Here is a 25,346-nt window from a genome sequence, read left to right as displayed (position 1 = left end):
GATGGAATTGGGTTGACAAAAGCCTCTGTTGATTGCTCTTGGAGTTGGAGAGAAACCCATTGTGAACCGGGCCATGAATCATAAAAGTTTGAGTAAAAGTTTGAGGCAAACTTTTACTCAAACTTTTTATACCAGCTGCCCTTATTTGCTGCTACCAACGTTTGGGCAAAAGTTTGAGGTCAAACTTTTAGCCAAACGTTGGGCCTTCTTGCATGCATGTTGGGGTACTACTTTGTCTGCTTGTCAACATTGCAGATTTTATGCCCACTATAGATTATTATATATGGCTAGAAAGCTCTGAATGTCAGCTTTCTAACCCAATTGGAATCACCTCAATTGGACATCTACAACTCAAGTTATGCTCATTTGAAGAGGACAACGTCGCTGGCCTTGGTGTGCAGCGTTTGAGGTAAAGTTTGCCTCAAACGTGGTCGAAAACGCCAGTTCTGGAGGCTCAAACATATTGTCCACCCCATACTATTATACATTTTTGGAAAGCCCTGAATGTCTACTTTCCAATGCCGTTGGAAGCGCATCATTTGGAGCTCTACAGCTCGAGTTATACTCCGTCGAAGGTGCAGAGGTCAGTTGGCCTCACTGCAGGTTGCCACCATGTTCATTTATGCTCATTGCGGGGCAGTTTTCTCCCTCAATTTTAGTGTCCACCATGCAGTGCCATATATTCTTAGAAAGCTCTCGATTCCTACTTTCCATTGCTTTTTGAATCACCTCATTTGGAGCTCTGTAGCTCAAGTTATTCTTGTTGGAAGTATACCCCTTGTATGCCTTGTGGTGTGGCGCCAACGTTTGCCAAAAAGCTTGAGGCAAACGTTGGCGCAAGCTTTTTCTCCCCTGGGTATGTTGGTGTGGCGCCAACGTTTGCCAAAAAGTTTGAGGCAAACGTTGGCGCAAGCTTTTGCTCCCTCCAGGGTGTAGTCAAGCTCCTCCAAAAGTTTGAGCTAAAGTTTGAGGCAAACTTTTGCTCAAGCTTTTTTCCTCTCTTGCTCTTTGTTTTGAACCACGCTTTTCTTTCTTTGGGCCACGCTTCTCTTCCTTGATTTGGTCATGTGTCACGCTTTTAGAAGCGTGGCCTAAGCCTCCAAAGTGTGCTCCAACTTCAAAGTGTGCCCAAAATTCCTCTTTTCTTCTTTTTAGCTTATTTTGTGCTCTTTTTGCTTCTTTTTCTTCTTATTTCCTACAAAGTTTATCAAATCAAAAGATCAAAGAAATATACCATTTAAGCACCAAAGAATGTAATATTTAAGCACTAATCATAAATTTCTTGTATGAAAAAGCATAGAAAAACATGACATGATGACATGTCATCACCTCCCATACCAGAAATTTGGTAATATATCCAGGAGGGATGAGATGCCTCAACAATATATGCTCTTCTGTGAAATTTTTGATGTTTGGGGCATTGACTTCATGGGTCCATTTCCAAATTCTAATGGATATTTTTATATATTGTTAGCTATGGATTATGTTTCCAAATGGGTGGAAGCAATTCCTACCTGCACTGATGATGCTAACACTGTTGTTTCCTTTGTGAGAAACCATATTATATGTCGCTTTGGATCACCACGAGCGATCGTGAGCGATCAAGGCACCCATTTTTGTAACAGGAGACTAACAGGATTGATGAAGAAGCATGGGATAATCCATAAAGTTGCAACAGCTTACCATCCCCAAACTAATGGGCAAGCCGAGGTGTCAAATAGAGAAATTAAGCGTATCTTGCAAAAGATAGTAAAGCCTCATAGAAAAGACTGGAGCACCAGGCTACAAGATGCACTGTGGGCATACAGAACAGCATACAAGACACCCATTGGGATGAGCCCCTTCCGCTTGGTTTACGGAAAAGCTTGTCATCTCCCAGTTGAAATAGAACACAGAGCCTTCTGGGCAGTTAAGGAGTGCAACATGGGAATTGAGAATGCTGGAGCTGAAAGAAAGTTGCAACTGCAGGAACTGGAGAACCTTCGCCTAGAAGCTTATGAGAATTCCAGAATTCACAAGGAAAAGATGAAAGCTGTGCATGATCAAAACATCAAGAAGAAAGAGTTCCAACCTGGAGATTTTGTCCTCCTTTACAAATCTCGACTAAGGCTCATGCCCGGTAAGTTGAGTTCAAAATGGGAAGGTCCACACAGAGTAGAGAAGGCTAAACCGTACGGAGTTTATCACCTAAGCCATCCTTCAAGCTCTAAACTTATTAAGGTTAATGGACAACGCCTGAAGCTATACCATGGTGAGAAGGTGCAGAAAAATAAGGAGCTTGAGATCTTCCGCTTGGAAGATCCCCACATAGCAGCAGATTGAGCTAGTGAAGCGTCCAACTTACGGACGTTAAAGCAAAGTGCTTGGTGGGAGACAACCCACCATGGTATGATCGTTCTTTTCCTTGTTTTTCCTATTCAATAACTCTTCTCTTTATTAGTACTTTTGTGCATTTGCATTTACATGTCTTTATATTTCTTTTTAATTCAAAAAAAAAAATTTCGCCACGCGACGCGTCTGCGTCGCAGAGGGGGTGGAGAAAAAAATAAATGAACAGAGAGTCCGGCTGGAGCGTGGCTGGAGGCGTGCCAATTGCACAAATCGACCCACGCGACCGCGTCGCATGGGAATCATGGCCTCCCACGCGACCGCGTGCTCCACGTGGCCGCGTGCCCTGAATTTTCGACGTAAAAGGGTGCACACTGAAATATTGTGCAAGAGTAGTGCTGGATTGGTGCTGGAAGCACAATCCTTTTCACGCGACCGCGTCACCAACGCGGCCACGTCATCCATCTTCTGACGCACCCTCACGCAATCGCGTGACCCACGCGATCGCGGTACCCCAATTTGGCAATTAAATTATTTTGAACAGAGAGTTGTGCTGGTGCGAGGCCGCACTCGCGCCAGACGCATAACATGGGTCACGCGACCGCATGACCGACGCGATCGCGTCACCACACTGAAAGCGCGCCCACGCGAACGCGTGCCCCCACGCAGCCGCGTCGCATGCGCCGCACAGCTCAACCTAAATTGCCAAATTATCTTATCTTTCTCTCTTCCAAATCCTAATTTTCCTTTTCCCTCCTTCTTTCTTCCTTCCCCCTTCCCCTTCTATCTCACCTTTCACTCTCTATCTCTCTCACCACCATTAACAAGGTTTTACCTTCTTCTTCCTTCTTCTCTTTTCTATCATTCTTATTATTTTATGTATATATATTATTATGGTGGGTACTCCCATGAAGATATTATAATTGTCTTCATGTGATAATTTTTCTTTTTGACCCTTAGATGATGGATTGTAGGGTTAGATTTTGATATGTTATAAAAGTGTTGTTTTTATTTGAAGTGTGGCCAAATTAATAAATCACACTTTTATACAAAGCATCTTCATAAAAAGATGTTTTTTGCATCTTCATTTGAGTAGCTCCCTATTATTATTTCCTTTTCTTTTCTTTTTCTTTTCAAATTATTTTATTTTATTTTTCTTCTTCTTCTTTTCCTTTTTACATGGTGCTAGAAACTTTTTGGAGTCATCATCCCTCATTATATGCTTGTGGATTATTGCAAATTGTTTGACATTTATTTTTTCTCCTATTTAAGGGATTGCTTGCATATTCATCTTCATATTTTCTATACCCTATTCACCATGCATGCTATGTGTTTGTGAAAAAGCTCATATGGCATTATGCACTTCTCTATGCTATACTATTCAATGCTTGCTTTTCACAACTTTCCCTTACTATTATATTAATTGAATTTTATTGTCAACACAAACATTTTGGCTTGTTACAAAGTATTGATTGGTCTATGCTACTTATGCCCTTTTCCGGCATGCCAATAAACGCCTTGCATCCACTTGTCTTTGTATGCACCAGTTATTTTCCACTGTTGGCTTTTCATATGCACTCGAGAGCATGTGTTAATGTCATCTACATTTTGCTGTGCATCATTCACCCTCTTTTCTGTTTCTTTCCTTGCTGTATATCTCTTTAAATTTAATTTTCTTTCTCTTCCCTTCTTTCAGGATGGCCACCAAGAAAGAAAAGGAGAAAGCAACTACCAAACCACCAGCAAGAAGAGGAACTAAAAGAGCATTAGTGGCAGAGCCTTCTTCAACTGTAGTCAAACCCTCAACAAAACGAGTTAAGAGGATAATAAAGGTTGATGAAAAGGAAAAAGCCTTTCCAGCAAAGGTCGCTGCGCGATTTTCCAATCGCTACTGTGAGCAGATGTTCCCTATCCTGGCATAAAGGAACTATAACAATGAATACTTTCTTATCCTCCCATCCAATATTGCCACCTTTGTTGAGCCGCAAATTGAGCGAAGACAATGGGGTTTCCTACGGAGACAGCCAAGGCAAGTCAATCTTTCTTGGGTAGTTGAGTTCTACTCCAACTTTTACATGCCGACCCTGCAATCTGTTTATGTCTGGCAGAAGCAAGTCCCCATCACAGAAGAGGCCATTCAGCAAGCTCTGAGTCTTCCCCCTATTCCAGCAGGAATGGACGCTTTTCAAGAAGCCACCCTTCAGCGCCAGAGATACCAATTTGACTGGGACTCCGTTCTCGGAATCATCGCAGCACCTGGCAGCCGTTGGATCTACGGATACCACTGTACCCACCCTAAGAAAATCTTGGCTTCAGCACTTACCTTGGAGGCTCGCGTATGGGCACAGATCATGTCCCGTTACGTCTTTCCGAGCACTCATGAGTCCTCCTTCACTGCGGACATGGCTGTTCTACTATGGTGCATCCTTACAGACCAACCTCTGAATCTCTCAAGACATATCCGGAATGCTATGGAACACGTACAAATTACGGGCAACTTACCTTTCCTCGCCTTGGTCTCAAATCTTGTCTCAACAGCCGGAGTCTTCTACAGAGCTGGGGACACCAAAGCCGTGCTTCCACGAGATGATCAGTATGTCCCTAACGGGAAATACCTCAGACTCTCAGCAACCACTACAAGCCTTCCTACTGCTCCAGTTGAAGATAATCCTTCTTCAACACCACAAGCATCTATAACTGAGAAATTGCTCCAGCAGATAATCGAACGGTTGGATCGGCAAGAACAGAAAGCAAAGATGAGAGAGCGTCGTAACGAGCGCCGATTCAAACACCTCAAGGAGCTACTCAAGGGACAATTCAGAGACTCAGATACCCCGGATTCCACTTCCTTTACTAGCACAGGGAGCCATGACGGTCCCGATGATGGAGATACTACTACCAGCCTACCCCTGTTCCTGACAGATGGCACCGAGGACGGTGCAAAGCCTTAAGTGTGGGGAGGTCAGTCAGTACCTGACTTCCGGAGGTAATTTCTCTTCGCTAGCACCAATAATTAGGATATTTTAGTTAGATTTTCTTTCCTTTATAGAATAGAATAAATTGCGTAGGTTAGGATAATTGCATGCATGTTCTACTTGATTGAAAAGACAATAAGTTTCTTTTAAAAATCTATCTTTGGAACAAAATTTCACTAATTTTTCAAAAATTTTTATGATAAATTTGCTTGAGTTGTATTTGGAACATGATATTTGAGTTAAAGAACACACAACCTGTGAAAGATTTGAGCATTTATGTATGGTTACATTATTTAACCTTAATTATTTCATTCTTATGTGTTTACTTCTCTATGATTGTAATCTATATTTTGTTTTATCTTATATGTCCAATATTTATTATATTCACATGCTTGCACATGATTGAGGCCATTATTTGTTATTAACTCACTTATCCCAAATAAGCCTACCTTTTACATCACCTTTGTTAGCCCCTTGAGCTTTTAATCCCCTCTTGTTCTATAACCACATTACTAGCCTTAAGCAGAAAAATAAATTAAAAATCCCAAGTGAATCTTTGGTTAGCTTAAGATAGAAATTGTGTATCAACTAAAGTGTGGGAACATTGGGTAATAAGGGAATGTATTTAATTTATTTGAATATTGAGAATTTGGGAACCTACTCATGAAAAGAAAAACCAAATTAGAAAATAATGAAGAATCTATGTGCATTGATACGTTATGTTTGCTTTTATGAATTAAAAAAAAATTAATTATATATATATAAATTAAATAAGGGGACAAAAATTACCCCAATGTTAATGTTAATCAATGCACATGTGATAAATTAAAAAGAAAAATTTGGTACATGAGTATGGGAATCATACAAAAGTGGGAATTATGGGTAGCTAGGTATGATTTTAAACTTGTATAAAGTATGTATATGTTAGGTGAGATCTTAGACTAATCAAAGATTCACTTTGTTAGCTCACTTAGCCTTATATATATATACATCCTTACCTTTACCTTAGCCCCATTACAACCTTGAAAAGACCTCATGATGTTTGCATTGGTATATTAACTGTTGTTGATTGGTTAGGAGAAGAACAAAAGTTAGAAAGCATGATTAGAGAAGGATAGAGTGATCAACCTATACACTAGAGATTAGAGCGTACATACATTATCAGTGAGGGTTCAATACTTGAATTTTCATGTTCCCTGCTTTCATGAGCTATCTTCTTGCACTTTTATCCATTTTATTGTATAATGATAGAATTAGTGGAATTTGATTTGTAATTGTTTTGAAGAGCTTATTTACTTTTGATCAAGTGGGAAAGAACCATATAGTTGCATTTATTTATATATATATAGGTTTGCATTGCATTTCATGAGTTTCTACATGTTCATACTTATTTCCTTATCTCCTTCAATTAAGCATGAAGACATGCTAATGTTTAAGTGTGGGGAGGTTGATAAACCACTATTTTATGGTTTATATTGTGTTTAATTATGTGGTTTTATCATGATCCTTACCCACTTATTCATTAAATTAGCATGCATATTAGATTTCTTTCCAAAATTTATTAACTGTTTGAAAATTGCTTCCTAGAGACTTTAATTATTTAATTTTAATTCTCCTTTATTCTATTCGATGCCGTGATCTGTGTGTTAAGTGTTTCAGATTTTATAGGGCATGAATGAGTTGGAGATTGGGAAGGAAGCTAGAAAAAATGGAAGAAACACAAGAATTTGAGGAGATAACCAGCGAGAAGTGACGCGGTCGCATGGCTCACGCGACCGCGCGAAGGAGAGCAAATCGCAGCGACGCGGCCGCATGGCTCACGCGGCCGCGCGGATTGGAAAGCCCAAGCGACACGGTAGCGTGGACGACGCGAACGCGTGGCGAGAAAAAGTGCAAGTGACGCGTCCGCATGGATGACGCGATCGCGTGATATGTGCGATCTGCATAATCTGCAAAATTCGCTGGGGGTGATTTTGGACCCTATTTCGACCCAGTTCTCGGCCCGGAATAGCAGACTAGAGTCAGAGAATATGCAGAAATAAATAACACATTCATTAAGAGACAGTTTTTAGATCTAGTTTTACTCTCTTAGGTTTTTCTCTCTAGGTTTTTAGAATTTTTAATTTTCAATTGATCTTAGCATTGGAACAGGAGAAGAGTTATTTCCTCATCAAGACTTCGCCATTCTAGTTTGTTTTCTTAACTTGGTTTCATTCTTCCATGTTCCTTGCTTTGTTCAATTTTGTCATTCAGATACTTTTATGATTATTTAATGCAAGGATTATTTCTTTTTAATTCAATTTCAATTCCAATGATCATGTTTTCTTTTAATTCCCTTTCATGTGCTATGGATTTATCATTTACAATGCGTGAGTAGTCTCTTTACTTGATGGGGAGTTGATTAAAAGGAACTCTTGAGTTGGAAGGATTGAAGGAAAAATTTGTAATTGGGTTAAATGTTGGATTGCTATCCTGTCACCAACGCCAATCCCTTTGAACTAAGTGGGTTGCAACTTGTGAACAGATCTGGCATTCCAACTTGTTTGACTTTCCCTTACCTAGTAAAGGATAACCAAACAGAACAACCATTAATTATAAATTAATCTTACAATCACTCCATCAATAGTAGAAATTCCAACCAATCAACTCCCAGTCAAGGCTTTCATTCATATTAATTAAATTTCCTCAATTTAAATTCCAATTTACTTAACTCAACTTCTTTGAACATTTGATTAATAAGATAACACACTTTTTTGCAACTCGTTGGGAGACGACCTGGGACTTAAAACTCCCAGTAATTTTTAATTTAACTCTCTGTGACATATTTCTAAATTGATAGGCAGATTTTCGGTGAGTTAAGAACTATACTTGCAACGTAACCATTTTAATAATTTTTAATTCACCAGCTTCTGCGTCACATCAATGGTCAACCAGAAAATCAGCTATAACCTGACCCTTAACGACTCTTCCAGGAACAAAGTATAAAGAAAATTCTGTTAAGGTCAACATCTATTTTCCTAGTCTACCATGCAATATTGGAGAAGACAACATATATTTAAGAACATCAAACTTAGAAATTACGTAAACATTCCTAGGAATCAAATAGTACTTAAGTTTTAAACAAAAAAAAATATAAAGCTAAACAAAGTTTCTCAATTGGAGAATAACGGCTCTCCACATCATTTAGCACATGACTTAGGTAATAAATCACTCTTTCGTTGCCATTCTCATCTTCTTGAGCCAACATTCCACCAATTGTTACTTCAGAAGCTGACAAGTAAAGTTTTAGAAGTGCTCTGTGCCTTGGAGGTGTCATAATAGGAGGATTAGTCAAATACTGCTTGATGTTGTCAAAAGCTTCTTGGTGCTCTTTTCTCCATTGGAACTCTTCCTCTTTTTTCAACTTGATCAGCGGCACAAAAACCTTGGTTTTTCTTGACAGATTGGAAATGAACCTTCTGAGGTAATTGACTTTCTCTAAAAATGCTTGCAGTTGCTTTTTGTTAGTTGGAGGAGCCTCTAAGATAGCCTTTGCCTTATTTTTGTCAATTTTAATCCCTTTTTTCTACACCAAGAAACCAAGAAAATTCCCTGCACTCACACCAAAAGCACATTTTAAGGGATTCATTTTTAATTTATGCTTTCTCATTCTTTCAAATGCTTTTTTTTAAATTTTCTAGATGCTCTTTTTTAGCATTTGATTTGACAACCACATCGTCAACATAAATTTCCATAAAATTTCTAATAAAGTCATGAAAAATTTTATTCATCACCCTTTGATAAGTTGCACCAGCATTTTTGAGTCCAAATGGCATCACAACCCATTCAAAAGTTCCTAAAGCACATGGACACCTAAATGCAGTTTTTGGCATATCTTCCTCAGCTATGTATATTTGATTATAACTTGAATATCCATCCATAAAACTTAACATTTTATGACTAGCAGTAGAATCTATCAACATATCAATAGAATTTAAACCTCTAAAATCAATCCAAACCCTTAATTTTCCATTCTTTTTCATGACAGGAACAATATTAGAAATCCAGTTGACATACCTTGATGTTCGTATAAACTTAGCCTTAAGAAGTCTTTCAATCTCTTCTTTAATCTTCTGCTCGACTTCAGGAGCAAATCTCCTTGGTGGCTGCTTGACAGGTTTGACATTGGCTTTCAATGGCAATTGATGTTCTACTAATTCACGATTCAAGCCTGGCATCTTTTTATAATCCCATGCAAAACAGTCACAATAATCCTTCAAAATATCCACCATTTCTTTTTTGAAGTCATCAGGCAGCATCTTGCTCACATATGTTGGTCTAGGAAAATCACCATTACCAATATCTACTTCCTCCAAAGGATCCTGCACCTCAACCTTTTTTACAGTGTCAGTGTTATTTTTTTCAAAACCTAAAGGACCATCATCATATATACAATCATAAGGTACACTGTCAATGCACCCTTCTCTATCTGCCATATAGGTTGACAGTTGAGCCTGTTGGCTCGTCAAACTCATCATCTAAGTTTTTCTTGAGGCCGTATCCGCCCCGGCCTTAGGGACCAAAATAAAACCATTCATATCTATTTTGCACATCTCAATACTTTCAGGATTAAATGCCTTGGTGTTAACCGTTAGTGGCTTGACTCCAGGATTATACATCCTGAACTCCACATGCATCTCATTATAGTAACATGTACTATTATCAGCAGGAACTTCTTCCACTCCTCCATCTTCATTCCAAAAAATTAACTTTTGATGTAGAGTGGATGGAATAGCACCCATTCCATGAATCTAATCACGTCCCAAAAGCAAGTTAAAACTAGCCTTAGAAGGAACAACAACAAATAGAGTTGGCCTATTAATAGAACCAACTTCAATTGACAGCAGAACCACACCTCTAACAGAAGAAGCCCTTCCATTAAAATCTGTTACTCCAATGCTACTTTTAATCAGATCTTTTTCAGTCTTTCCAAGCCTTCCCATCATTCTTTCAGGCATGAGATTGACAGCAGCTCCCCCGTCAACCAAAATCTTATTGACTATCCTTCCATCAACATGAGCCTTGATATGCAGTGGACGCAAGTGTTCCTTGTCATTTTCAGTAGGCTTCTCAAACAATCCTCCACCACACATATTGTCATCTAGCAATAAGCATTCACTTCCAGGAAAGACATCATAACAGTCATCTTCTAATGACTCCACTTCCCGAACTTGACTATACTCCTTAGGCACTTCATCAACCCCAATTTTGTGCTTAATTTAGGGAATTTTATCACCTTTTCCCATATTTATTCAATAAAATAGCACGGTTTTGTAATTCTTCCTTAATTTGTGCTTAAGTGTAAAAACATACTTTTTAGGCCTTAAAATAGCTAAATTTAACTCACTTTAATTCCATTCGATGCCTTGATATGTTTGTTAAGTGATTTCAGGTTTAGAAGGCAAAGATTGGATTGAAGGAATGAAGAAAAAGCATGTAAAAATGGAGAACTCATGAAGAAATCGCAAAGTTGTCAAGCCTGACCTCTTCCTACTCAATCGATCATAACTTGAGCTACAGAGGTCCAAATGAGGTGGTTCTAGTTGCGTTGGAAAGCTAACATCCGGGGCTTCAAAATGATATAAAATTTGCCATAGTTTCCTGGTGTTTAGGGATGCGTACGCGTGCATCACGTGCACGCATCGTAGGATCAGCGTGGGTCTATTTTAGCAACTCGTGGCCAGCGATTTCTAGCTCATTTTGGGCCCAATCCAACTCATTTCTGATGCTATTGAACCCAAGGATTGAAGGGGGAAAGGGGCAAGTAGTCATAGTAGAGTCTTCATCATGGTTTAGGTTAGAATTCTAGAGAGAGAAGCTATCCCTTCTCTCTAGAACTTAGGGTAGTTTAGATTAATTCTTCCTAGATCCAAGTTTTAAGTCTTGTTTTGATTTAGTTTTCCTCTTTAATTCCTTATTATTACATCTTTGTTCTTCTAGTTCTTGTTGTTAATTTCCCTTTTATGTCATTTTTATGTTCATGCACTCTTGTTGGATTTAATTTTCTTTTAATGCAATTTTATATTTTTATGTCTCTCCTATGTTTATCTTCATTGCTATTATTGATTTCTTGTTTATGTTAGTTATGGGTTTTGTTAATTCTTGCATTTTGTGATGTTTATTTTTATTGCACTCTAGGTGTTTGATGAAATGTTTCCTTTGATTATGGAGTAGTTTTTTTTACTCTTGGCCTAGGCTAAGGGAATTCAGTGACCTTGAGTCATTGGGTCTCATTGAATTGGTGATTTGAGAACCCTTAGTGGTCAATTTGATAATCATTGACTCTAGCCTACTACTAAATTAATTAGTAGCTAGGTTAGAACCTATGGATTGATGTTGACCAAGCCATTTGATATGCTTCAAGCATAGAAGTAAACTTAATGAGCTCGGTTCCTCATTATTGTCAGTATATGGTTTGTAGACAAGGATGGTGATCTCAATTACTTATGTCTAGCCAAGAGTTGTTTTCCTTCCTTTTATTAGTTCTTATTATTTACTTTCTTGCTATTTACTTTTCTTGTTAACTACAAATCAAACCCCTTGCATCTTCATAACCAATAATTGATCACTTCATTGCAATTCCTTGTGAGACGACCCGAGGTTTAAATACTTCGGTTAATTTTTATTGGGGTTTGTACTTGTGACAACTCAAATTTTTGATGTGAGAATTGTTTGTCGGTTTGGAGCTATGCTTACAACGAAGTTCTTATTTCTATAAGAGAAATTCTAAACCGACACGACAATTTTCTCACTATCAAAATGGTGTCGTTGCCGGGGAGGTGCAATGGTGTTATATTATTGGCTATTGTGAATATTGTGAATATGTTTGCCTTTTGCTTATTTGTTAGTTTTTGTTAGCTTTAGGACTTTGTTGCTTATTTTTGTTAGCTTTTATTTTTATTTGCTATTATGATTTCTCACCCCTTTGGCTATGAGTTTGGCTCAAATTATGTTGTAGGAAATGGAAGCTACAATGATAACATGCATCAAGGATGGAATAATTAAAGGTGGAGGGAGCCTCAAAGGATTGATCACCCTTCTTGGCAACAACCTCCTCCGTCTCTTATAGGTATAATTCCACTCCTAATGCATATTAATCTAATGGATGCAGTGACCCTTATTGTGGTTGTCAACGACCACCACCACATGCCTATGAACCACCCCCTCAACATGGTTTTGAACCATCATACTCATAATTCCCATACCACCAAACACCTCCATATGACCCTAATCCTTATCCACCATACCAACCACCTTATGAGCCATATGAACCATACATAGAACCACAACAATTCCGAAACAACTACTCTTGAGAACCACCTCCATATACACCATCTCCATGCCCTTACCAATATGAACCACCTTTCAACTACAATGCCTTTCCCTCAAACAATGAACCCTCTCTTCCACCACTGCCCCCCGATGAAGCCCTCATGCTAGAACTAAGAGACCTTGACTCTCATATCCAAAGACAACAAGAGGGGACAGAAAAGGAGTTTAAGGAGCTAGAACCCAAGATGGCTATCATTACGGAAGCCATTAGCAACATATACTCATCCTGCCTAACCTTATGCGAACAAAGAACTCCCATTGTTGAATGTAGAGAAGAAATCAAGGAGCATAGTGAGGGAGTGAGTTTGGAGCTTCAAGGTGAAGAAGAGGAGTTGAAGCAAGGAGTGCAACAAAAGGAGGGGGTAGAGATGATTGAAAAGGAAGGAGTGGTTGAAAACCTAGGAGATCTTGGAAGTCCATGGGAATGTAGAATTAGAGAGCCCTCTTTTAAGAAGCTTGATATTGATGTTGATGAAGTTGTACAAGCTCCAAGGCATATCATGGTGGAAAACTTTGAAGAGGTTGATCAAGAGATGGATTCAATCATTGATGAATTCTTATGTACAATTGAATCCTCTCCCATTGGGCTTGACATAGAGAGTAAAGAAGAAGATACCTCACCCCCCATACCCTTGGTAAGAAATGAAGAAAAGATTAAATTGGAAGGAAGCTACCAAGAGAAAGAGGTTGAGCAAGAAGCAAGCTCTATCATCGAAGATGCGTCCACACCAACCAATGTGTCTTTTACTCCCTCATTGTGTTATGAAATTGATGACAAGGAGGACCGTGCATAACCTCCAACACATGGTTTGAGCAATGAAGGGTGTATAGAAGAAGTTGGTGAGCAAGAAATTGGAATTGAAGAAGCTTGCAAAGAGGTGGAAGATGCAAATGAAGAGCACAAGGGAGTGGATCTCACATTGGCTAAGTATGGGGAGGTCCCCCTTCCTAAGTCACCTTCCTACACAACATTCAAGTGGGTAAAATTCCTATCCCTAAGCTTTTCTTTCTCACTTGAATATGATTTGATTGAAAATGATGGTCAACTTAGAGCTCTTTCTGGAGTTAAGAGTAGGAGAGAGTTGTGTAGTGGTTGGAAACATCACTCTAGGTTCATGATGGTTGCATGCTCAAGGTTGACTAGCAATGGTTGGTGTAGAACCAAATTGCATGGGTCTAGGAGAATGTTTGGATGCTTAATTGAGAATTCACAAGCCTTGTCACCCAGATTTAACTATGGTAGTCAACAAGAAGATGGGTGCAAGAACAAGGTTTGGGACCCCAGAATTTATTTCAATAATCAAAACTCTTGGGGCCTTGTCATTTTGAAGGTTGTGGTAGGCTTAGAGAAGGGAGGGTTGAATCTATGCCTTCCTTTTTTTTCTGAACTGACCCTTTAAAACAATCTTTGAATTCTGATTCTGTTTGAACTCAGCAGCAGAAATTTATGAGACAATTTATTTTTGTCTCATGAATATCAGAAAACAGAACAGTGCAGAAAAGAGAAAAGCTAACACCAGCATATATCCTGGTTCGGTTGCCTTGTGCTATGCAACCTACATCCAGTCTCCTCCACAAGAATGGAGGAATTTCCACTATAGTTAACAGTATTACATACACCAATTCCACAGGATTGACACAATCCTTTCACACTCAAGTTCTAACCTAACTTGACATTGGCTATGCTAACACCTAACTATTCACTATTAGTGCTAACCCAACTAAGAAAGGGATACCTTACAGGTACAAGATACAAGACACAAACATACCTAAAGAAATCAGAAAATAACTCTAGGCTTTTCTCTCAAGTGTATCACTCAGCCTTTTTTTACTCATGGCTTTTACTTGAGCTCTCTCAATATGCCTTTTCTAACAAGAAATTACAGAAAGATAAACATTGAAAAGTACATTACAATCTGTAAAACATGAAGGAGATTGACTTCATCAACAGCCTCTTTGCTATGTGATAAACCAGATTTGCATGTCTCTGATTCAGTTCTTCATTTTGGCGGAATGCTACTTTGAAAGAAAGCACTGTCCAAGTAGAGGAACTTCTTCAGGGAACTCTTCACAGAACAAAACCTCAATCACTGGGTTATCTCTCCTTGGCTTCTGAATGAACAGCAAACCTCTTTTATCTCCTTGCATGTTGCTGGGTTCCTCTTCCTAGGTCAACTTCTTGAGCCTTGAGCTTCACCAACTCCCAAGCTCACTTTTTCCCATTAATCCTCACAATGGAAACTTTGCTTCTGACTTTCCTATCTTGATCGAAAGCCACATTATCAGCAGAAAAGAATTTCTTCAATAGTAAATCCAAATCTTGACCATTGAAACACAACTTGGTTCCCAAGACTTATTTTCAACCGTTGATGCACAGTAATGAGGAACAGAAATCCTCTTTTCCATATAGCTCAAAACAGAGTGACAGAGAGTTGAAGATGAAGAGAAGAAAGTGTGTTGCATGTATAAGGAAATGGGTTACCTTTAACCTTCTGATCTTTTCTTGATATGGTTTGAAATGGTTGATTAGACTTATCCTTCTTTGCTTTAACTTTCTCTTTCCTTCTTCTTTCATGACTAGCTTAGGAACTAAGCTCTCTTTCTTACTTTTTCTGAGTTCTGTGATTTGACTGAGACAGAGAAGAGAGGAACGTTGCTTTGGTGAAAGCAAGTGAGAAGGAATTTGCTTGCTGAATATCAAATCGGGCTTGGGTTGGATCAATTCACTTGGCCCGTTTTAATTTTTCCGGCCTTGTTTTCTTATGGGCTTCGTTGCTTTTGGGCTCCACTTGACTAACCAGCCCATTAGCCTTGATGTTTTATTTTTATTCTATTTTAGGCTGCTAGACAAAGTCTTGGCCTGCAATGTTTAATAAATAATTAGCAACATGTCATTATTAACACTCAACACTAATTATTTATTTTACCCAAAAATAATGTTTGTCATCACTAATTAATTTAGTTAATTTCTTAACTCAACAATCTCCCCCTTGATGACAAACATATTTAAACAATAACCAAAAGGAATTGAATTTTAGTAAAGTTAGAAAACTTCCATTTGATTGATGTTTCTTGCTTCAGTGTTGCTCCCCCTTTCTTTTTCAAGATTAGCTCCTCTTGGATTTATGCTCTTTTCTTCTTTCCTGTTTACATTTAACAAATACTATATACTAACCAAAGATGCAGTAAACAATAATAGTTTTTAATATCTCATGACAAATCATGCTTTAGCCAAAAACAGAGCATTAACATCAAGGTCAGGGTCAAAGTAGCAACATATCATAAAGCAAGTTCACAGTAGTAGTAATCAATAAGCAACAAGATTAAGTATTCTCAACACAATCTACACAATCTGCTATTACTCCCCCTTTTGTCATCAAGGGCGGATAATAAGCAAGATCAACAAAAACATTATCTTAAAACCTGCAAGAAGGTGTTAGATCACAGTTCAAAATACCAAATAAATTAAAAGTAACTGCAGCAGTTGTTAAGGTTTTACAGTCATCCAGAAATAAGAAACATAAGTTCCAAAGCAGCAAAATGAACAAAATTCATGAGACAAAAACAGTAGGCAGCAGCAGCTTCATGTAGCAATCCTAGGCATCCGAACCATTTTCCTCCGAATCAACTTCTTCATCAGCATCAGTGGCAGGGTCTTCATCCTTTTGAAGGTTATCAATGAAAGTTATGAACACAGCCACTCTATCTCTTGACTTCCGGAGAAAATTCTCATGCTTGCTTGCTAGCTTCCTTTGCTATTTGCTCATAGCAATCATGTGATTAGATTGGGAGACAAACTCCTGAACAACATCTTTTACAACATTCTGCAGAGCAGATTTCTTTCCAGTAGAGATGGAAGTACCCTCAGTGGAAGGAGGAGGAGATTCCTCAAGGACAAAGTCATCATCTTCATCGTCTAAGACCACCCTTTCAGATCTAGTGGGTCCTTTTTCCTGTTTCACTGCACCACCCTCTTTTAGATAGGAATGTCTATTTTGATAATCCTCATTGGTCAAGTCAACACCAAAATACTCAAAAATGTAAGTTAGAAACATGCCATAAGGAAGTGCTTTATCTTTTTCACTCCTAACAGAGTCAAACATGTATCTAACCATCAAATATGCAAATAAAATTTCAGTTTTGGTGAGAAGGGCATATAAAACAAGAGTATCAGTATAGGAAACCTTTTGATATGAACCACTTTGAGGAAGTATAATATGGTTGACCATTCGCTGCAACTGAGCACGCTCATATCCCAGGGCTTTGTGAGTGGGTGTGATGCCATCAATTAAAAAAACATATTCACAGATGTGAGCCAATGCATTATTGTAGGAAATACCAACACCATCATCCCACTTAATTGAAGTGTAAGCACAAGGCCCAACATCAGTATACTTTAAAGCATCACTGATGGTTTCATTGTTTAAAACTATGTCCCGGCCCTTTACATATGAGTGAGCAGTGCCTTCATGATATGTCATGTTGGCATAAAATTCTTTGACCAATAAGGGATAAACAGGCTTTTTTGATATCAAAAAAGTGATTTCAGTCCAGAAAAATCAAGTTATCAACAAATGGAAAACCTTTTTGGGCCAGAAAATATTAAATGAAAACCAAATAAAAACTTAAACACACAATGCAACAAAATATCAAACAAACAAAACAAGAAATGTAACATTCATGTTGGGCCCAGAGGTGGTTTGAATTAAGGAAACACATAGGACCACCCAGATCTGATTTGATGTTGGCCCAGATTAATTTTTCACTTGCAACAAGTCCAGACTGCGCTGAATGAAAGGAACGTTCTTCACCTGCCCAGAATTGTCTCATACCTGTTTATGAGACAAAAAGCTCTAGCAAACATATCAGCAATTTTTAAACAAGGAATCATAACTTAGAATTTCCAGACTAGTCCTAAGCATGCAGAATCTGTCCTCAGGCAGTGGTTTAGTGAAAATGTCTGCCAATTGCTCTTCCGATTTAACAAATTGAATGCTAATATCCCCTTTTTGAACATGTTCTCTTATTGAGTGAAATTTCACTTCAATATGCTTGGTCCTAGAGTGCAAAACTGAGTTTTTTTGAAATATTAATGGCACTCATGTTATCACACAATAAGGGAATATTTTCTGCATTCAACTTGTAATCGGCAATCTGAGTTTTTAACCATAAAAGCTGAGAACAACAAGATGAAGCAGCTATATACTCAGCCTCTGCAGTGGATAAGGCCACTGTTGGTTGCTTCTTACTTGACCAAACATTTAATGACTTTTCAAGGAAGCAACATAGGCCTGAAGTGCTCCTTCTATCAACTCTATCACCGGCAAAATCTGCATCACCTAACCAACTACAGAAAAATCATCAATCTTAGGATACCAAAGACCAAAATTGGATGTGCCATGAACATATCTAATGATCCTCTTAACTGCAGAAAGATGTGACTCTTTTGGTTTGGATTGGAACCTAGAACATAATCCAACACTTTGCACAATATCGGGTCTAGAGGAAGTTAAGTACATAAGAGAACCAATCATTCCTCTATACCTAGTCTCATTAACATCTTTCTTAGTTTCTCCCTTATCTAATTTTGAATTAGGATGCATGGGAGTTCCCATGGGTTTGGCATTTTCCATACCAAATTTCTTAACTAATTCCTTGGCATACTTCTCTTGATGAATGAAAATACCATTTTCAGTTTGTTTAATTTGCAGCCCAAGAAAAAAATTAAGTTCACCCATCATACTCATGTCAAATTCACTTGTCATGAGTTTTCCAAATTCAGAACAAAGGGATTCATTGGCTGATCCAAAAATAATGTCATCAACATATATTTGGACAAGAATAAAAGAATCATTAGAATTTTTTATAAATAGAGTTGTGTCAGTGGTGCCTCTTTGAAAACTATTTTTCAAAAGAAAAGAGCTAAGTCTCTCATACCAAGCTCTAGGAGCTTGTCTTAAACCATAGAGAGCTTTAGATAGTTTGAAAATATGATTAGAATGCTCTTTATTTTCAAAACCAGGAGGCTGCTCCACATACACTTCTCTATCTATTACACCATTCAAAAATGCACATTTCATATCCATTTGATATAATTTAAAACCACAAAATGCAGCATAAGCTAAGAGAAGTCTTATGGCTTCCATTCGGGTAACAGGGGCAAAGGATTCATCAAAGTCTATTCCTTCTTCTTGGTCATATCCTTGTGCCACTAGCCTTGCCTTGTTTCTTGCAATGCTACCATCTTCTCCTAACTTGTTCCGAAATATCCACTTGGTGCTGGTCACTTTCTTTCCACTTGGTCTATGAACCAAAGTCCAAACTTGGTTCTTCTCAAACTCTTGGAGCTCATCTTCCATTGCCTTTACCCAAGAAGGGTCACTAAGGGCTTCCTTAATATTTTGAGGCTCCATTTGAGAGAGAAGGGCAATGTTTGTTCCTTCATTCTCTTTTCTTGTTGAAGACCGAGTTCTAACTGCATGAGAGACGTCCCCAATGACAAATTCCTCAGGATAATTCTTCAAGAATCTTCATTCACAAGGCCTGGTGGACTTGGAGGCAGATTCAGATACCAAGAGATTCTGGGTGCTGCTGGCTTCAGGGTTTCCTTCAGATTCATGAGACAAAATGGAATTGTCTCTTGAATTTTCAGCAACAGCATTTTCTGGTTCAGCTTGAACAGAATTTCCATTTTCTTGATTTTGCACAGTTTCAACATCCTTTTGAGCTTGGTTCCCTGCATCACAATCTTCCAAAATACTTTGCACCAAGTTAGTATCGCAAAATGTAATATGTATGGACTCCTCAATAATCCTAGCATCTTGATGATAAACTTTATATGCTTTACTAGTTGTGGAATATCCTACAAACAAACACTCATACACCTTTGGATCAAATTTCCCCAAATTATCCTTGTTATTCAAAATAAAACATTTGCATCCAAAGATGTGCAAGTAGTCTAAGTTTGGTGGGTAACCTTTCCAAAGTTCATAAGGGGTTTCCTTCAAAAATTTTCTTATGATTGTTCTATTCAAAATGTGGTAAGCTGTGTTAACCGCTTCAGCCCAAAGGAATTTTGGAACATTACTCTCACAAAGCATAGCTCTTGTCATCTCTTGTATGCTTCTATTTCTTCTTTCCACAACACCATTTTGTTGTGGTGTTCTTGGACAAGAGAAGTTGTGAGATATTCCAAATTCCTCACAAAAGGATTTAAATAAATTGTTTTCAAATTCAGTTCCATGATCACTTCTTATAGAAGAGATTTTTAAATCCTTTTCATTTTGAATTTTCTTGCAAAAAGTTTCAAAGGCCGAAAAGGCTTCATTTTTGTGTGCAAGAAATAAAACCCAACCAAACCTAGTATAGTCATCCACAATCACTAAACCATAATGTTTACCACCTAGGCTTTGAGTTTTTGTTGGACCAAATAAATCAATGTGTAGCAACTCAAGTGGTCTTTTAGTAGAGATGTCTTCCTTTGGTTTAAAAGAACTTTTTGTTTGTTTTCCCATTTGGCAAGCATCACAAGTGATGTCTTTGTCAAACTTTATCAAAGGAAGGCCTCTTACTAATTCTTTCTTTACAAGTTTGTTTATTTGAAACATACTTGTATGGCCCAATCTCTTGTGCCATAACCACTTTTCAGATTCTTTAGAGTGAAAACAAGCTATATTTTGATCCTTTAGTTCGTCAAGAGTAAGTCCATACATATTATTAAAACGCTTGGCAACAAACATCACTTCATTTGTCTTTTCATTAACAACACAGCATTCAAGTCTTTTGAAAGTCACTAAATATCCTAAATCACACAGCTGACTTATACTCAAAAGATTGTGCTTCAAACCACATACCAAAAGTACATCATCAATAAAAGTATATTGTTCATTACCTACTTTTCCAATAGCAATAATTTTACCTTTACCATCATCTTCAAAGGTCACAAAACCTCCATCATATTTGTTTAGTTTGATAAAGTAAGTTGACCTTCCATTCATGTGCTGTAAGCATCCACTATCCATGTACCACATGTCCTTTTTGTTCTTGGATGCTAGGCAAATCTGTATGAGGAGTTTCAAGTAGCCTTAGGTATCCAAATTAATTTGGATCCTTTGAAGTTAATCTATCTTGGTTTCTCAAGTGCATTGAAATCACAAACAACATTGTAAATTTTGTTTCCCACAACTCTCTTTTCAATGAAACATTGTGTATATGAGTGACCAAATTTCTTGCAATTTACACAATGATTTTCTGATGTATATTGCTGAAATTGAGGTGAGTTGCTTTGCTGGAAATGATTAAAAGTTTGAAATTTTCTGGTTTTTGGAAGAGGTGCATTTCTTTTGACAAATTGATTTTTATTAAAATTGTTCCTCTTAGCAAAAACATTTTCACCAGAATTTTTGAAAACTTTTGGGTTCTTCGAAAATGAGGTTTTGTTGTAAAAAAGTGGTTTCTTGAAGGTGACCTCATGTTTTGAAATGTATCCCAAACCTGGCCTATTTGAACTAGGTTCGATTCTTGGTGAAGGCTTAGTGTATAATTCATCAAATTTTTCTTCAAATGTTGGAACATATCCAATACCATATTTGATTGGTGTGGATTTAGTATTTGATGAAGAGGCCCCAAATTTTATAGAGGAATCATTGAAAATTGCATCTTCCTTGGCTATATAGCCTAAACCATATTTTTCAAATAATGGTCTTTGACTCGCAAGTAATCTGTCCAGGTTACTTGAACTTTGAGCAAATTTTGCTAAGTCACCATTCAGTCTTTTAATCATATCATTTAATCTTTCATTTTCAGCAATTAACTCATGAGAAGGATCCACAATATGCTTTCCTTTTAATTTTTCAAGTTCAGATTTTAGAAATCTGTTTTCTTCAATGATGTCTAAAGCACATTCAGTTTCCTTCACTTTTTCTTTTAAAAAATTATTTTCAGCTCTTAACACATCTCTTTCAGATCTGCACTCATTGTACTTGTCAAGCAGTTTTGATGTGTTTAAGGTGAGATCATCAATAATAGCATGTAGATCATCCATAGACAAATCAAAGTAATTTACCTCATCAAAATTTTTATTTCCAGCCATGAAACAGTCTTTGTCTTCGAGATCTTCCTAAGCTGCCATGAGCATTCTCTTCCTTTCCTTATTTCCTTTGTCCTCCTTTTTGAGCTTTAGACAGTTTAGCTTGAAATGTCCAGCCTCTTTGCAATGATGACACGTCACCTTGCTCAAGTCCATCTTGTGATCCTTTGAGCTTAAACCCTTGTATTTGCCCTTGTTCTTCATCATCCTTTTAAATCTCCTAGCAAAAAACAAAAGTTCATTATCTGAAATACCATCACTAGACTCACTCTCTTTTGGTTCTATTTGTGACTTGAGGGCTATTCCCCTTTTTTTTAGTCTGTGTTTGTGTGTATGGTTTCATAGGCAAGGAGTTTTCCTCTCAGCTCATCATAGGTTATGGGACTTAGGTTGTTGCTCTTGATTAGGACAGTGGCAGTGGTTTCCCATTTTTTTGTGAGGCTTCTAAGGAGTTTTCTCACCAAGGTTTGTTCTGCATAGTTTGTACCCATAGCATCAAGGTTGTTGATTATGATTGAGAATCTCTCAAACGCTTCATCAATGCTTTCTCCATCCTTCATGCTAAACATCTCGTACTTTTTTCGCAGCATATCAATCCTCGTTTCTTTGACTTGTTTAGTGCCTTCGTGCGTAACTTGGAGTTTTTCCCAAATTTCTTTGGCTGTCTTGCATCTAGACACCTTTCGGTACTCTTCAAAGCTGATAGCACAGTGAAAAATTTGATTGCTTTAGCATTCAGCTCCATCTTCTTCTTATCGTCTTCATTCTATTCAGCTTCTTCTTTGGGAGTCACCACTCCATCAGCACTTATTTTTGTTGGGATCTTGGGACCGCTCACAACAATCTTCCATATGTTGTAGTCAATGGATTGGATGAAGATCCTTATCCTTTCTTTCCAGTAGGCATAGTTCTTCCCGTTGAAGAAAGGTGGCCGGTTGTTTGACTGGCCTTCAGTGAGGGTGTAGGCAACTGTGGTTGTGCCCAAGTTGTTTGCCATTGGATCTTTGCTCCAAGCAATTAAGCTTGATTCTTGAGACCTTAGCTCCTAATACCAATTGAAGGTTGTGGTAGGCTTAGAGAAGTGGGGTTGAATCTATGCCTTCCTTTTTATTTCCTAAACTGACCCTTTAAAACAATCTTTGAATTCTGATTCTGTTTAAATTCAGCAGCAGAAATTTACGAGAAATTTTATTTTTGTTTCATGAATATCAGAAAACAGAACAGTGCAGAGAAGAGAAAAGCTAACACCAACATATATTCTGGTTCGGTTGCCTTGTGCTATGTATCCTACATCCAGTCTCCTCCACAACAATGGAGGAATTTCCACTATAGTTAAATGTATTACATACACCAATTCCACAGGATTGACACAATCCTTTCACACTCAAGTTCTAACCTAACTTGACATTGGCTATGTTAATACCTAACTATTCACTCTTAGTGCTAACCCAACTAAGAAAGGAATACCATACAGGTACAAGATACAAGACACAAACATACCTAAAGAAATCAGAAAATAATTCTAGGTTTTTCTCTCAAGTGTATCACTCAGTCTTTTTCCACTCATGGCTTTTACTTGAGCTCTCTCAATATGCCTTTTCTCACAAGAAATTACAGAAAGATAAATATTGAAAAGTACATTACAATCTGTAAAACATGAAGGAGATTGACTTCATCAACAGCCTATTTGCTATGTGATAAACCAGATTTGCATGTCTCTGATTCAGTTCTTCATTTTGGCGGAATGCTTCTTTGAAAGAAAGCACTGTCCAAGTAGAGGAACTTCTTCAGGGAACTCTTCATAGAACAAAACCTCAATCACTGGGTTATCTCTCCTTGGCTTCTGAATGAATAGCAAACCTCTTTTATCTCCTTGCATGTTGCTGGGTTCCTCTTCCTATGTCAACTTCTTGAGCCTTGAGCTTCACCAACCCCCAAGCTCACTTTTTCCCATTAATCTTCACAATGAAAACTTTGCTTCTGACTTTCCTATCTTGACCGAAAGCTACATTATCAGCAGAAAAGAATTTCTTCAATAGTAAATCCAGATCTTGAGCATTGAAACACAACTTAGTTCCCAAGACTTATTTTCAACCGTTGATGCACAGCAGTGAGGAACAGAAATCCTCTTTTCCATATAGCTCAAAACGGAGTGGCAGAGAGTTGAAGATGAAGAGAAGAAAGTGTGTTGCATGTATAAGGAAATGGGTTACCTTTAACCTTATGATCTTTTCTTGATATGGTTTGAAATGGTTGTTTAGACCCTACCCTTCTTTGCTTAACCTTCTCTTTCCTTCTTCTTTCATGACTAGCTTAGGAACTAAGCTCTCTTTCTTACTTTTTCTGAGTTCTGTGATTTGATTGAGACAGAGAAGGGAGGAACGTTACTTTGGTGAAAGCAAGTGAGAGGGAATTTGCTTGCTGAATATCAAATCGGGCTTGGGTTGGATCACTTCACTTGGCCCGTTTTGATTTTTCCAGCCTTGTTTCCTTATGGGCTTCGTTGCTTTTGGACTCCACTTGACTAACCAGCCCATTAGCCTTGATGTTTTATTTTTATTCTATTTTGGGCTACTAGACAAAGTCTTGGCCTGCAATGTTTAATAAATAATTAGCAACATATCATTATTAACACTCAACACTAATTATTTATTTTACCAAAAATAATGTTTGTCATCACTAATTAATTTAGTTAATTTCTTAACTCAACACATTTATTTAAGCTTACTTGAAGGCCTTGTGCGCCTAATTTGGGACCCCGGAGGCTATTAGAAATACAAGCATTGGTGGGGATTCAAGGAAGAGTTCAAGCATAAGCCACCATAGAAAAGCCCCCGCCAAATGTCAAACTAAAGGACTTAAACTAAAAGTGCTAGGTGGGAGACACCCCACCATGGTAACCTCTTTCCATTCTCTTGTATATATACTTAATAAGTGATTTGAGTTGCCATTATAGGTAGTTTTTTTCGTTTCTATACTCTTATACATTTTGTTTTGATTGATAGGTTGTTGTAGTGAGTTTTGATTAGTTTAGATTGTTGTTAAAGTAGGCTGCTTGAAGTGCAAGTTTTGTTTGTTTTGTCTTTGAAAATTTTTTTAAAAAAAAAAACTTAAAGATTTTTGTTAAATTTGAATTTTGGTTGCTTTAGAATGTTTATAGGTTAGGAGAGTGTTAAATTCTGTTTTTATGATTTTAAAAAAAAAATAAAAAAATTTTCAATCCACGCTTAAGCACGCATGGCGCTTACGCGTGGATTGCACTTCTGCAACTCCTAGTACAAGAACCCGAGAATTGTACGAACATCGCGTGAGCACTGTGCGAAAAGCACAATCCACACGTAAGCACACATGACGCTTACGCATGGATTGTCCCTGCCACATCCATGCGTAAGCACGCATGACGCTTATGCGTGGATTCGCACCCTGTTTTTCTCCTTTCTCCTTTCTCCTTCTTTCTTCTTTCTTTCTACCTTTCTTCTTCTTCCTCTCTTTGAAAAAAAAATAAAAATAAATAAAAAAATAGTAAAAATAAATAAATAAAATACTAATGTAAAAAAAATATTTCCTTCTCTTCCATCTTCTTT

The 25,346-nt window shown here is 37.7% G+C and overlaps 1 protein-coding gene across 1 annotated transcript; it reads right to left on the bottom strand.

The window, feature by feature from the left end:
* Positions 1 to 10,093: 10,093 nt before the first annotated feature.
* LOC148546052 (uncharacterized) lies at positions 10,094 to 10,435 on the bottom strand. Its single transcript, XM_088499127.1, has one exon. It carries the CDS (start codon positions 10,433 to 10,435, stop codon positions 10,094 to 10,096), a length of 342 nt encoding a protein of 113 aa, XP_088355253.1.
* Between the last annotated feature and the right edge of the window lie 14,911 nt (positions 10,436 to 25,346).

Source organism: Arachis ipaensis, chromosome B9 (genome assembly GCF_059453495.1).
Source record: "Arachis ipaensis isolate K30076 ecotype BB chromosome B9, ASM5945349v1, whole genome shotgun sequence".
In the NCBI taxonomy this organism is placed as follows: Eukaryota; Viridiplantae; Streptophyta; class Magnoliopsida; order Fabales; family Fabaceae; genus Arachis; species Arachis ipaensis.
The sequence above is the reverse complement of the archived record's forward strand: the minus strand, read 5'-3'. Positions and strand labels throughout refer to the sequence as shown.